This window comes from Apis dorsata, unplaced genomic scaffold (assembly GCF_000469605.1).
Source record: "Apis dorsata unplaced genomic scaffold, Apis dorsata 1.3 scaffold_235, whole genome shotgun sequence".
NCBI classification, from domain to species: Eukaryota; Metazoa; Arthropoda; class Insecta; order Hymenoptera; family Apidae; genus Apis; species Apis dorsata.
The window spans coordinates 48,874-65,088 of NW_006263516.1; the positions used below are offsets into that span (position 1 = coordinate 48,874).

The following is a 16,215-nucleotide window of genomic DNA, read 5'->3' on the forward strand; positions in this document are numbered from 1 at the left end:
CAACAGGTCAGTACTTAATTTAATTAATAATAATTCTGCTTTGATTTGTTTGTTCAAACTCGACAATTCATTGGCGGAACATAGCCAATGCTACTGTGGCATGACAAGTATATGTTTTGTGATTGATCAATATTTTTTGTTAATAATTCGTTAACGAAGCTGAAACGAAAATTTTTGCAAAGGAAAAATTGCTTGAAATCATTACCACTTAGAAATTAAATCCTCATCAAGAATTACTAATGTTAGTAATAAAAAGTTTTCATTTCTAGAATATCCTATACATATATATGTAGAATATATTCATATAATATTATACATATATGAATTTTTGTCGAATATATCAAAATTTAATATCTTTAAAATTCAAGGAAAGTATACAGTTTTTACTTCAATTATAATGATACATTCTTTAATTATATTAAGTTTCTTTTTTTCTTGAAATAATAAATAGCAATATTATGACATAAAAATTTGAGAATCATAAAAATTAAACAAATATAATTGATATTATATATTATATTTATAGTAATTTATTCATTAATTATTTAATTTAATTATTGTAACGTCAAACATTATCTATTTGTCCGTAGATAATAATATACATATTGTTCGTATACATATTTCCTTCATTACTTTCGAAAGAAATCTCTTCGAGTTTAAGTCCATGTCACAGAACAACGATCAAAGCCTTCTGTCAAAGTAATAGGCGATTGTTCAAGAAGTCACGGGTATATACCGGAAATTCGATTCGAAATTATTGCACAGAATCCATAGATCGAATTTAATTTTGCTCGAGAACATTTGTCGAATAGAAGTGCATTTAAAGAATTTTGTTAATTAAAAGTTCGATTTTAAAAAACATTTTTGAGATTGAATCTTTCACATCTGTATCTTTTTAATGGTTTTAAATTAAAATATCAAATTAAAAATCAAATAAATTTTAAATTTGACAAATTATTTTCTTGTCCTTGTAGAGATTTATTATTAATTTAACTTTTATTACTTTTTATTATTATACTTTGAAAGAATTTAATTCATAAAAATATTTTCAAAACTTTTATACGAAAAAATTATGATTTATAGATAATTTTTTATGTAAAATTTTAAATGATTTTAATTTTTTTTCGTGATATAATGGATAATGATCATTCGTGTATGAATGAAACTCAATTTCATATGAATTCATGGTTTTTATGAAATTCAGAATTACGATTCCAATTTCATGTAACCTTGATGGTTATTTTGAATCGAGGCAACTGATGAAATATAGAAAGAATGACAGCATTCATATGGTAGCTACAGGAACCATTATAATAAATCATTCATTCGTAATAAGTTGAATAAGGACAGTGTTACAAAATTAGATACTCAGATGAATATCTTGCGATGCATATATCGCAAATGAAATATGATTCACGAGTTATTTCATGAAAAAATAATAATCAAATGTACCTCTTAAATGAATTATATGTGCGAATTTTATGTGAAAGAGAGTTAAAATTATAATTTATTTATACAGAGTGTTAATATATTGATGGCACATATTTGGAAATGGAAAGATCGATTTCAAAGAGGTCAAAATAAAAGTTAGAATAATGAATAAAAATATAGATCGAGATTTATTAAGTTATAGACAATTGAAATTGCATTAGACGAAGAGAGATATTAGATAGAATAAGAATAAATAGAATAAGCTTTGTCTCTGGTGCACTGCCATTCTATTTCCATTTTCTTTCATCTAATATCATAATAATCAAAAATTTAAATTATTTATAATTTAAATAAACTTCAATCGATATTTTTCGTTTGATTTTTAGATTCGATCTTCAAAGATACAATATATTATTATATTTCTTTATATATAGTATTAATAGATTTGTGAAATATATATAAAGTATCGATCAGAAAAAGTCAAAATATACATTGAAATTGATATACAAATATCAATTGAATCCTATTTGTGAAATAAATAATTGAAATAACAATTGAAATTTCAATTATCTCTATTAACTCTATTAATTCTATCTACATTTTACTAATTTAATAAATATATAAGATATTTTTATATATCAATATTTTTGTTTGTTTTGGTCTCTAGAATCAACATCTAGTTTTGTATTCAACATATTGTACATCGAAATTAATATACATACTCGATAAATTTTTCTTTGACAAGGAAATATAACTTACAAATTTATAAAAAATAGAAAAAATTTTAGAAAAAATTATAAAAAATTATAAAATTATAAAAATAATGAAAACTAATGTTAGTTCATATCAATGTTAAATACAGAAGAATTTGAATTTCGTTTTTTTCTCTTCGTTTGTAATACCGCGTTAAAATTTAAACAATTTCTAATTATTTTATATTAATAATAAAAACAAGTTACAATCAATGAACTATCGCTGAAAATGCTTCCTTATCTTCGATCAATATTTTGCAGAAACGGTACGATTGGTCGAGAGGAAATAACAACTTCGACATACAAGCTGAATTGGTAGATCAATGTGGAAAAGCGACGACTTGAAATTGTCTTTGTTTCTGGAGAGCTGGCTACGTATACGTGCCAATGGTAAACTGACCCTAGATATCCATCGTGTTGAGATGAAAAGGCCAAGACGGATCTACTTTACTCACGGAGTACCGTTAGATATACCACAACTATCAGAATCTAATCACTGACCAGCATCAAACACTTGGTTTGTTCGACTGCGTCATCCGGTACAAATTGTCGGGAAGATAGACATCGCTGCCCCAACAGGTCAGCTGATGTAGATATTTGGTTGGGGAACCACGTTTAAGTTGGTCCTTGGAATTGTTGCTTCTTAATATTAAAAGTAAAGATAAGTATTCTCTATGTAAGAACGAGTTCTAGTGAAGTATTAATACATCGTATAATATGTAATTATGCGAAAGGGTAATTAAGTTTTCTTTTTTATTGATTTTTTATTAATATAGTATTAGATTGTATAATAAAATTATATCTAAGCATATAGTTATATTTATATTATATTGGTTGTTGCATGTAAAATAGTCAATTCCATGAATATGTAAATCTATTCTAACAATTAAATATCTTATTAAATTAATAAATTTAAAACTTGCTAATTGAATGTAGTTAAAGCTAGTTAAATATAATTTGAATAGTATTTTATCGTTTTATTATAAGAAAATAAATTAAAAATAAATATTATAATGAGCTATGCTTTAGCGTAGAATACGGCTTTTCTTTTATGAATTCAATTATTGGTGGGTAAAAATTATTCGAAACAGTTATCTTCGAAACAGTTACATTAAGAAAAAATAAACGATTTCCCATTGCTGTTAAGAATTTAAATTAACAAATATAAATATTAAAATGAATCAAGGATTGTTAATAATAATTACAAATTTTAATTATAATAATTTTAATCTTGTTTTTTAATAGATATAATAAAATATAATGAATGAATTGAATCAAAATTTGATTAAATTATTGTTTTCAAAAGTATAAATTAAATTTTATTAAGAGTTCGGTCATTTAATTTTTAACAACCTAATACATAAAACAACCTAATATATAAAAATATTTCAATCAATACTTATCAATACTATGTATTATAAATTAATAATATTGTGGAAAATCTTATAAATAAATATTTTACAAATTATATAATAATAATATATATTCTTCTCTAGATAGAAATAATCTCAATATAGAAATGAATAATTGTATAAAAAATTCAATAAAAAAAGAGTATAAAAAAATATTTTTACTAAAAACAAGATAAATATAGAATTATGGAACAAGATAAATATAGAATATTGCTTTAATGTTTAATGTTTAAATTTCATATTTGGAAAATTTTGAATTTTGAATATTTAGTACTATTTTAAATATTTTATTTTATTTATATGAAACCAAATAAATTTTTCTAATGTAATATTATATATAGTTTCATTTTTTTCTTTCTGAATCCAAATATATCGCTAAATATTTTAATATGAATGCATAAACAAAAATCATATGCATTTATCTGAAAATAAAAGAAAAAGAGGAAATGGAAGAATATAAATTTAATTTTCAAGAATATTTTTTAATAATTTTCATTTAATAATAATAATAATAATTAATAATAATAATTTTAATTAATTAATGATATATGATAATAAAATTCATAAATATCACGATATTAATTTTATTATAAAAAAAAGTACCTTTTAATATTTTATATTTTAGTATTCAAATGCTTTCATGAATGGATTCATATATTCAAACCTACAAGCATATTATCGATGTAAAAAATTCTTTTGATGCAAAATAATTATAATTGATGATAAGCTAGATAAATTTGAAACATGTTCTCGAATTCATGTTATCGATGGAAATAAAAATCGAGAAAGTTTATGAACGATGCCTGATCACGGAGATTACAGAGGCGTGAAATTAATTATTTCACGATCTGGTCTTATCGCTCATACCCGCAGACATCTCAAAATGGATGTATGTCCGTAGGCATGTACATTCTTATTTTCTTAGGATTCGATCGTTCTATGCGATAGAAAGTGTACGATCGAAGGTAAGAGAATAAGCGAGTCTGACCGGGGTGAAACTGCACACGATCGAGTGAGGATACATACACCCAAGATCACGTTGCAATATCTTTGCACTCCTTTATATGTATAACACATGATATATCTGACAATAACTTGACCATATTCTATGATTGTAACAGAGTTACATTAAAAGCACAAAGTATGGTCACAATAATTCTTGATATCGTTTTAAAATTATCTGCACTATATTGTGCGCGAAATGTTATCGATATGTTGGTTAATGCACGAAATACATGATACGTGTTATGTATTTGTGTATTTGTCCTTTGTTTGAGGCATTCAGGTGAACATTTCGAATATCGAAACTATGGATATATACAATATAATGATACATGTATGTTTGCGATAAAATATTTTAATATTTTATATTTTGGAATAATAATTTTAATGATATTTTTACTTGTTTAATAATTATTTTAGTTAGTATTAATGTTTTATATTATTATATAATATACAAATATTATTATATGTTATATATTATTATATATTGTATCGAATTAAAAATATATATAATTTAATACATATAATATATATGCATATAAATATTTTTATTTGAAATAAAAATTATTTGATGTATACAAAATAATAAAGAAAATAACTATAAATGATATAAAATAATTTTAAAAGTTTTTAATTTTTAAAAAATAGGAAAAAGAAAAAATACTAAAAAAATAATAAAAAGTAGTAGATATGAAATATGTACAAAATATGTACCTAAAAATAATAAAAATAAAAATAAATGATGAACTTTTTCAAATCTTGTAATTAATATTTATCTATTAATATCATAGATATTTAGATATATACATATAATAAATGATATAATATTTTTAAAATTAACAATTTTAATAATTGTGGATTCAAAAATGGAAGATTGTTTAATATGTTATAATATATTCGATCTATATTTTGATATTAGATTATAGATATGTTTTTTAGAATTACAAATTTGTATTACAAAAATGTGTTTTTAATCTATTTTTGTGAATACTGGTTCTATGCCAAATCGTATTATACAAAGAAAAAAATAATGTATTATCAGATAATACAATGAAGTTGATGGTTGGCATGCGTAATCAGTAGTTTGGTTCCTGGCAGGTCAGCGATAAGAAAGTATTATAAAGGAACTTTAATAGTTGCTTCGGCTTAATCCGTCCTTGCTATCACGATAAACGATAATAATATCCATTATTGGTAAGCCGAAGAGATAAATGATTATCATTGAGTGCAGATTTACGCGCAAATTAAACCTGCGATTAAAGATATAATCATGGTATCTGCTCTCACCAGTTCTGGAACGCACCAATCCTTTCTATCGAACGGCGCCGATTATGTTTGGAACTCATTGTTAGATGGAATATAGATTTAATCAGAACAAGCATAAATTATACACGCAAATTCACCAAACTTGAAGTAACTTTTTATTTATACAATTTTACATTTGTAATAAACATAATTTTTTTTGAAAGGACTTTATTGAAAATTATTATAGATTATCAGATAATATTAATAATAATTATTAATATATATTTATAGTATATTTATAATAATTAATATTATAGTGTTTATTATATATATAAAGTGAATAGAAGAGAATAGAATATAAGAGAGATTTTTATCTTATTATAAAAAAAATTCTAAGCAAAAATTTTGCTTAGAATTATTTACAAATTCTATCATCGTATCGCGTGACTTTTTATCCTTTTTTTTTTAAATAATTCACATACATTATATACAATAATCTTATTAATTTTTATTACATTAATTGATTTTTCTATCGTACTGAACAAAATAGTATTAATAAAATCCATAAAAAAATCATGATATGCAAGTTTTTCGAATTATTGAATAATGATCTATATTCAAATATTCAAATGATCTATTCTTACTTTAAATTATTCTTGTTTTCTTACATTGTTCATATGTTTACATTGTTTCTTTACATTGTTTATATGTTCTCACATTACTCATTAAACCATAATCAATAACAGAATATTTTAAATTTCTTTTGATATTTTGTAATTAATTATACAATTATTTATTATACAATAATTTATGTTTCTAATCCTTAAATCAAAATAAATTAAAATAAATATTATTACAGCGTACCTATAAATATATGCAAAATTATGTCGTAAAAATAAAAAATATCTATGAAAGAGAAAAAAAAAATAATGAATAACAAAATTGTAAATGTAAAAAATTCTTATAATTTTTATTTTATTTAGATTTTAATTATTATTAAATAACTATGTATAGAAAATTTATAATATAATCTCATATTTTTCCATTCTATCTTATATTCTCACTATTTTTTTCCAATATTTGAATAATTATTATTTTGAAAAGATTATTTCGTTCTGAGCATACATTGATGCTCGTCAAAATAAATATTCAGTAAGATTTAACATTTTATTCAGAAATCAATTGTGATTGATCTTCCTTAAACCCAAATATTTCACTATCGATCTGTATTACAGAAAAGGAAACCATGAACACTGTCCTGCCCATTTTTTCATCGAATCGAAATTCATGAGAAACTCTTCGCCTTGTTGAATTTTGTATGAAGAACGTAAGAAGAAAATCTGGGGTGACAGTGCACAGATTTCGATGAATCTCGCCTACAGCACCAGCGGTTTATCTTTTTACTCGCCCACGGTTCTTCCGTATAAAATAACTTCCAAGTGTGGAGCACGGACGACGCCAGACGAAGATAACGGTATCTGACCCCTACTATCCGCCTTTCTTTGCCACTATTTCTACCTGACCTGATTTTCTGACCCACTGCCAACGGCGCCATCCGTGCTCTCACTTACAAACATATACAGATTGTATATTCTCTCTCCTAATTGAATTATGTTTTCTTATCAATGAATTGCCATTTTTTTAAATCCGATTTGCTTCTTCGGTAATTTCTTCCTTTTTTCTTGCTTATAACATATGATATATCAACGATAATCGTGATAAAATTGATGAAATTGTTTATTAATTTTTGTTTTTTATTTCTTACTTATCGATGCGACTTTAGTTATCAGAATGAGTAAATTAAAACGAGATAGTAAATATAAGATGTCGCTATTATACTTTGATCATTGGAATTTTGATTATTAATTAAATTTCAATTGTTTTATATTTTATTTTTCGTATTCTGTAGATTCGAAGAATTCATGAAATGAATATTAAGTATGGTTATATTAGTTTACTCATTATAAATTTTGATTACTGTAAAATAATAAAGAAACACGTAGATTGTTACAGACGCATATAATAGATAATATATAATTCAATTAACAGTATTAATTTAATTAATTTAATTTACAGTATTGAAAGATTTTTATATCTCTAAAATTAATAAATATCCGCAGCCGAAATTTTAGATTTTTTTTCTCTATTCCCTCACAATTTCAAATTATAGTTCAATATTATGGTTGAATCATATATACTGTAATTAGATGATATGTATCTTTTTTCTCAGATTATCAAATAACATATTAAACAAGTTTTACATTTACAATTATTTTGCGTTATATGCCTCATAAACTTCAATATAATCATTATAGAAGTCATTATAGAATTAATAGAGCAAGTTAACACAATGCATCTAAACATCATTATATTAATTATTATAAAATATCGATTATTTAAAATTTGATTATTCAAATTTATCGATTTATTTCACTTCATCTCAAAGACATATTTAAAATAGCATATCTAACAATAGAATATATGTATGGAATATACATATATTCTCGAATAATGTCTAAATATAATGCATTTCTTTATATAATTCAATATATTATTATGTATATTTTTCTCATACATATCTATATTTAAAAATTTTATTTTTTTCATAATATATTGATAAATTTAGTTTTTCTTAAATTCAAAAAAAAACTCGTTATTCAAATAAATTTGTTCTAACTGCATAATTTAGATAATTAACATTTTATTTTTATTTTCAATATAAATGATCAAAATTTTATTATCATATATGATATTAATTTGAATAACATTGAAGGATATAATATTTGATATTTTCTAAATTTTGTTTTCATATAAAATTTCTTTATAATCTTTTTTATTAATATACTTATGAATACAATAAAAATAAATATGTTTAATGCACTTTTCGTATTTAGACATAGATATCCGTAATATAATCGTCTTGTTTCTTGCGGAATGATGTTTTTTTATTTTTTTAAACAAATGCTTTTTTATTTATTCCGTAGTAGCAGTTTTTTAGAGTTCGTGGAAAATTCCTGAAAAGCATAGTTTCAAAGTTTACGAGTTTTACGGTCAAAACTGTTTTTCAAACAACGATTAAGCTGAAATCCAATACTTTCTATGTAGGATGACTTGACTTCTAAGAAGTAAAAACATTCTTAAACTCGAAACTGAAAAGAACAAAACTGAGATATTCAAGTGGCATGCTACTTCTCAACGAACCTGACCAGCTAAACTTTCGCTTTAGTATACTAATCAACGAATGAATCTGTTTTCTCATAAACATAGCAAACAGATATCAGTTCGAAAAATTTATTTTTAATGAATTGCTCTTCAAATAGAATGTATTTTCTGTATTATAATTTTGTTCTATCACAAAATTATTGCAAATGTAAAATTTATATCATTTTCTTTCATATGAGAGAATTAGAATTATGAAATCAAAGTGTATCAAGTAATCAAGTAAATATTTGGAGTGTGCCAATAAACTTTTCTAGAAATTTTTGTTATAATATGATATATAAATATGAAAGACATTCTAAATGACCAGTAAAATAAAAAAAAAATAAAATACTTATATTCATTATATCACAAAATTAATTCTCAAATGTAAAACTTAAATTAGTTTCTTTCTTCACATCGAATTATATAAGCTAAGTAAAATTTTATCAGAATATTCTGTCACAGTAAATATACAAAAGATATTCTAACTTGTAAGATAGTTCAGAAGAATGTGCGTCATTAAAATGATTAATTTTAATGAAGAATTTTCCGCTGAATGAAGCGGAAATAAAGTAACGGAAATAAAACTGTCTCGCTATCTTTTCATCTTGTTTTATCTGATACAAAATTAATTCTTGTAATTTGAAAAATAAGGATTAATATAAATATTTTTGGATATCAATTTTTGTTAAAATTGAAATCGTGATTTTCGATATTGCACAAATGGTATGCCTGAACTAAGGCTACTGATCGAAGGGCCATACCTATTACTAATATTATTAATAGGATTGTGATTAATATTATTAATAGGATTGTATATTCGTTTAGATTATGAGCTTTGAACGAACGAATGAATGATGATACTTTAATTCTTTGCGGCTAATTGTAATGATTCTAACTGTATTTTGATGTATACTGTATCGTCGTTGAATTTTATCTGTTTAGTTTTCTATTTTCTATTCTAAGTCAATTGTAAGATTATCGAGACTGTTTTTCCTTCAATTCTTGCTTTCCAAGAAAAATGTACACTGAGAGAGATTGAAGAGACCAATGATCGCATTGAAGGGCATTTCGAAAAATGGATCCTCGCATGGTCGCGTCGCAGCGCTTGGAGGTCTTTACGTTCGCTTCCACGATGATCTATCGCATGATATGCAAATGTGGTTTCTGAAGTGGCCATTGCTGTGGTATTTTTGTTTAAATTAAAGATCTGGAAAGTATTAGGAAAACCATGCCTGCTCATAAATTATTGACAAGTTATTGGAAGTACTCGAACTGTTGAAAATAAAAGCCAGATTATTTGATAGCTTCACAAGCTCTGTCTTTAACAATTTTTGTATTTATTTTAATCTTAATTAAATCTTATAGAATATTAATTAATCTTAATAGAATTTCCTCTTAAATTTTTTTCAATTTTCTGCCTAGAAACTATCTATGATAAAGAATGACACAATTTATGATTTAATAGAATATAGAAATATGATCCAATAATAAGATTCGGAAATCGATCGTCGAAATACCAACTATAAAATCACTGTAGTTAAAGATTGCGTACTGATCATTGAATCATTGCGTGTTTGTCATCCATTATCAGCTTTTGTACGATCTTTTGTCTTCGAAACTTTCGACTTTAGTTTGAATTTCTCGTAATACGTTCAGTAAAAGCTCTTTTCCTTTGCGTCTTTCTTCTCTTTCTTTAAGATTACTTCATTCGTAACTCACTTTCTCGACTTAACGATTAACTTTTACCAAGCGACAAAGCTTCTGCATTTTTTATCTCGTTTAATTCTTTTTTCAATCTCTTTTTCTTTCATCTTATAAAGAAACAATATTTGAATTATGAGAAATAATAAAGTATTAGAACAGAAAAACATGTTTTTTAATGATGTAAAAAATAGTTATTTTTGAATTCGTTTACAACAATTTATCGAGTATTAATTAATTGATAATAAGATTTTTTTAACAGACTTTCAGTAACAGAGAATTAATTACGAATTATTTAGCAATTTATCTCTATTTTTATTAATAATTATTTATCATTAATAATATATGTGTCATTTAATAATATATGTGCTATGAAAAGAAATATATAACATTCATTTAATAATGTATTATCGTAAAATGAAAATTGAAAATGAAATTAGATATGAGATTTAAGGCATTCGATAATCTTGTTATATATTGTCAAAATCATTTTTCTGAAGGATATTTAAATAGTTTTGTAACTTTTTAACAAATAAAGAATAACACCAAAAAGACCAAGATGATTACTACGAATTTGATAATATATATCTAACCTAATTTATCTAGTAAAAGATACGTCTTTCTTATATATAAATATTTTTTTTATTGATAATTTTTTAATAAGCAACGAGTTAAAATCTTTTGAAAATCACCCAAGAAGCTGATCTTGATAACATATGTAAGTTTTCTAAATTCTATAATTTTATATTGAAAATGTTATTATAATTATTGATAGTTAATTTTTGATAGAAAAATAAAAAGTACAGAGATATTAATGGAAATAAAACATATGACAATCAAAAGATATGTATTAACAAAAAGTCAAAAAATTTTATTAATAATAAACGTTAATAAATATACTTGAATTAAATTATTTAAAGCTTTTTTACAAAATAAAAAAAAAAGTTTTATGACAAGTATAAAATAAAGAATATTAAAATTAAGTTAGAATATACTACATAGAGAATAAAATATTATTTTATTCTCGCATTCAAGCAATTATCGATATAATCTATGATAATTGAAGTTATTTGAATATATTAATTTGTATTGTAGTATCTAATTTCAGCATACTTACGAAAACACACATAATTTCATCCTGTCATCATAATTCTACCGTAAAAAGTTTATTTATTTTTATGAAAATGTACAACAAATTCACAACGAAACAAAGAATTACGTGCTTGAAGATATGATATGCCAAACACAGGTTGTTCTATCTTTTTGCAAAAATATCTTATCTAATTATTAAGTAATGACTAGGAAACGCTCGTTAATTTGTACAGGTTAGAATCCTATATTATATCATATTCTATCCTTATCATAGTCGTACGTGGCTACGTGGTGTCCTGTGTGTGACAAACGAGTAAGCAACAAAGGAAAAGATACGAACGGTCTTCTTGCACATATTCGTAAATTTCATCCAAAACGTTCTAACCAATATTTGTTTCAGGTAAATAATTTTTTTTTTCTTAAAAATAATGAATTTTATTTAATATTCTTTGAATTATATCGATTTGATTGATAATATCATTTTCAGATTTTTATTAATGAAAAAAATAATATATACAAGTATATTTTTTTTAGGTTTATATTTTATTTAAAAAATTTTGTCTTATTTTCAAATTTTTAAAATATCGTATAAATAATACCGTATAATAATGTAGTTTAATAGAACGAAATTTTATGGGAGCTTATAAAATTTTTTATTAAAGTTCTATTGAAGTTATTAAGAATTTTTTCCATTTTTAATATTTTTCTACAAAGCCTTTTAAATATGATTTTTTCACTTCTTTTTTATATTATAATTTAATTCTTTCGACTAAAAATATTTTTTGTATTAAATATTATATTTATTATTTATAAATTTAAAATACCAATAGAGGCATTCATTAATGTTGTTAATATTAAACTTATTCTTATTATTTATATTAATGTTTATAAATTAGAAAAAAAAGTAATAAAAAATAATTATTAATGTTATTTAAATAGTAAAATTAAGTATAATTATTAATTATAAACTTATACTTATTATTATATTAATATTTAAACTAGAAAGAAGAGGGGCCAAAAATAACGACCAAAAAAACAGCGTCAAAAATTACAGAACTGCAGTCGTTCGGTAACACAGACAGCAATTCTAAGAAAAGCGAAACAAAAAAAGTTTATGCCACTCGTGGTAATGTTTCTTAAATACTGATCATTTGAATAAATTAGAAGGATATCGAATCACTTACTCCTTAAATCTCTTGTACAGTGGACACATGGAAATCCCATAATGAAAAAAAAATTTGTCCTCGATGTCATAAAGAAGCAATACCGACTCTTCATACTCGAGGAGACAAGTTGACGACTTCTCATATTGGTGCTTTGTGTCTTTTAGGGTAGGTAGAATTATTATTAATTATTATAAATTTCGTACAATAATAATTAATCTTTACGTAAATCTTTAATTGGAATCATTAATTTTCAATTATTTTTTTTTTTGAAGAATATAATTATCATTTTTGCAACCATAAAAATTTTTATTAAATTATTTTATTTTTATAAAATCACACTATCCACATTAAAAATATTTCGACGAACTCAGTTAACGAGTTTAAATTTTTTACTTGATACGCACGTATGGCGATGATTTGGAATTTAGGGCAGATAGATTTTGGCTGGCGTGCAAGTAACCAACAATTAATTTCACGCTTCCTGTCTGCTCGTTCAGCTTTTCGCGTCAGGATAAAAGATTAATGAGTAACCGCGAAACCTTCTTCAATTTATTTGCAAATTCATCGCAAATATTCTATAAATAGAATATGAATAATATGAATTCTGTAGAAATGATATAATTTTAAAAATTTTAATAAATTTCGATAAAAATATAATATCAAAGTTTATATTTGAAAAAATTTATTATCGAATTATTAGGAATTACTAAATTATTAAAAATTGGAAAGTGTGAATAAAAATTTTAACGATGTTCGTAATTTTAACGAAATAAAATTTGAGGTGAAATAGTGAGATATGAAGCGGGAAAAAAAATTAATTTTTAAATATTATATTATAAAATAGTTTCTAGAATAATTTCTGAAGTAAACTTCAGCTTCGGTATAACGAACTAAAACATGTTAAATTAAATTATATTAACAGAAGCTGCCGCAAACAAATGCATTTATCAACATCAGGAATATAACTGTTTTACTTTTCTCGAAATTTTAGGATAGTAAAAATTTGAAAATATATATGAGAAACAAATAAAAATAAGAATAATGCAACTATGCTTTTCAAAAAATTATCGTTTTTCCACACATAATTTATTAAGATTTATTTCGTTTTTTTGTTTTCATTAATTTCTATTAATGAAATATATAAGATAAATTAAATCTTATATAATTTTAAATATATTATATTATATTATAAAATAATTTCTAATAGAATTTATAATAATATCGAAATTATCTAAAATAATTCTAGAAATATAAAATAATTGTTTAGTTTAACTACTCTATGAATATATCATATTTTGTCCTCATTGAAAATTTTGTGTTTTTGTGTAAGAGATATAGCAACAAATTTATTTTGTTTATATTGTTTTGTTTATAAAATTAATACAATTTTTCTATATTTTATAAAAATGAATAAAAATATGATATCAAGATGACAGAAAGATTGTTAAACTAGATATTTATCTAAAAAATAATTAAAATAATAATTAAAATAATGTCTAAAGAAATTCGTTTTTTAAAATATTTTTAATTCTAAATTTAATTTCATTTATACATAATTCATAACAGATGTTGGCCGCTTTGTTTTGTACCATTGATAATGAAACGTGCGAAGAAAGTTCGTATGTTCTGCCCTCTGTGTGGATATATGTACGGCAATTTTCAATATAAAAACACCGGATTAGCACCATGCAAAACAGATTCCGAGGAATCGCAGACCCGACTTTCATCTCCACCGAGAAGCTTTCGTTTATGTGCAGAAAAAGAAGAACAAAAAAATTGATAAGAATATATTTTGATCGAAAATTCGAATTCAAAATGATATATTCCCCGACATTATAAATAACATTAAATAATATTTTTTTTCTTCTAATAAATCATTATTTATTAATAACACATTTCTATAAAAGAATAAATCATAAAAAATCCATTACATATATTTACAATAATAACATATATTTCACGTATATGTTATTCATTGTATATATTAAAATACATACAAGTTATTTCATCATTTCTACTTATTTCAAGTAATTAAATTTAATCATTTCAAATAATCTCGAATGACGAAGTAACTGGTTATTATCATTCACTATTTAATGCACTATTTTCATATAATAGTTGATCAATTTTCAAAAAGATTCAGGATACTTAACAGAGAAAATACATACGTCAACTAGAGAAAAATGAAATATTATAATATATATTAATAAAAAATAAACTATATTGTTTTAATATTTATTTTAATCATCATATTCTTCAAATTCATATTTTTCATCAAAACCGTATTTGCAAATAAAAGAATTTTTAGAACAACCAATATTATATTTATTCACACATATTTCTATAAAATATTAATTATATATAATAAATTATAATGTTGACAAAAACTTCTACGAAATATCAATATTAATATTAAACAATTTATTGTGTGTACAATAATTATTAAGTAATAAAAAAATCTATAGATTCTATAGATGACTTTTTAGGTTAACTCAATTCTAAATGAGAATCTAAACATTCAACTATTTCTATTCGTCTAATATAAACAAGCAATTTGCGACATTATGTATCCGCAGCAATTCTCCACTTCGTTTATATTCAATTTTTTTGGTAATTCACAAATGAATAGTTACATTAATTTACCGCATTTCTTGTTTGCTTTCATATTTGCTCAATTTAATCATGAATGCTATAATCCAATGAAATCGTAAAAAAATTATATTTATATGTATTATATGTATTATTAAAAATTATATTCTATCATAAGAAAGAGATATTAGATATATATTTTTATTTATATGCCAAATTTTTCAAAGAAATATTTACTTTCATGTTTTATTGATTTGAGAAAAAATGAGACAAAATTTTTTAATTAATTTCATACGAATAAAATCTTTTAATAAATTAATTGCAAAAATTAATGAAAATTTAATTTCTTGAAATATTTTTATAAGATTGTATCCTATTATGTAAGTCATTGCTGTTATTATTGAGATAAAAATGACATTTATCGAACAAATATAATAGAAAAATTAAAGATAAAAGTAAAAATACATAGAAAAATTTAAAAATATTATAGTTGAATAATTGAATATAATTGAATATAAACTTAACATAATAAAATTGAATTATAATAAAATAAATAAATATTATATAATATTATATATAATATAATTATATTACATATTTATATATTTATAATTATATTAT

The 16,215-nt window shown here is 23.0% G+C and overlaps 1 protein-coding gene across 1 annotated transcript in view; it reads left to right on the forward strand.

The window, feature by feature from the left end:
• Window positions 1-14,785, forward strand: part of LOC116185639 — a gene marked incomplete at its 5' end in the record, with an annotated part of 39,043 nt that extends 24,258 nt beyond the window's left edge. Inside the window, 4 exons of the mRNA XM_031510524.1 lie at window positions 12,114-12,239; window positions 12,842-12,965; window positions 13,044-13,170; window positions 14,572-14,785. Coding sequence (XP_031366384.1) covers window positions 12,114-12,239; window positions 12,842-12,965; window positions 13,044-13,170; window positions 14,572-14,785 — 591 coding nt within the window. The remainder of the gene's footprint in view (window positions 1-12,113; window positions 12,240-12,841; window positions 12,966-13,043; window positions 13,171-14,571) is intronic.
• Between the last annotated feature and the right edge of the window lie 1,430 nt (window positions 14,786-16,215).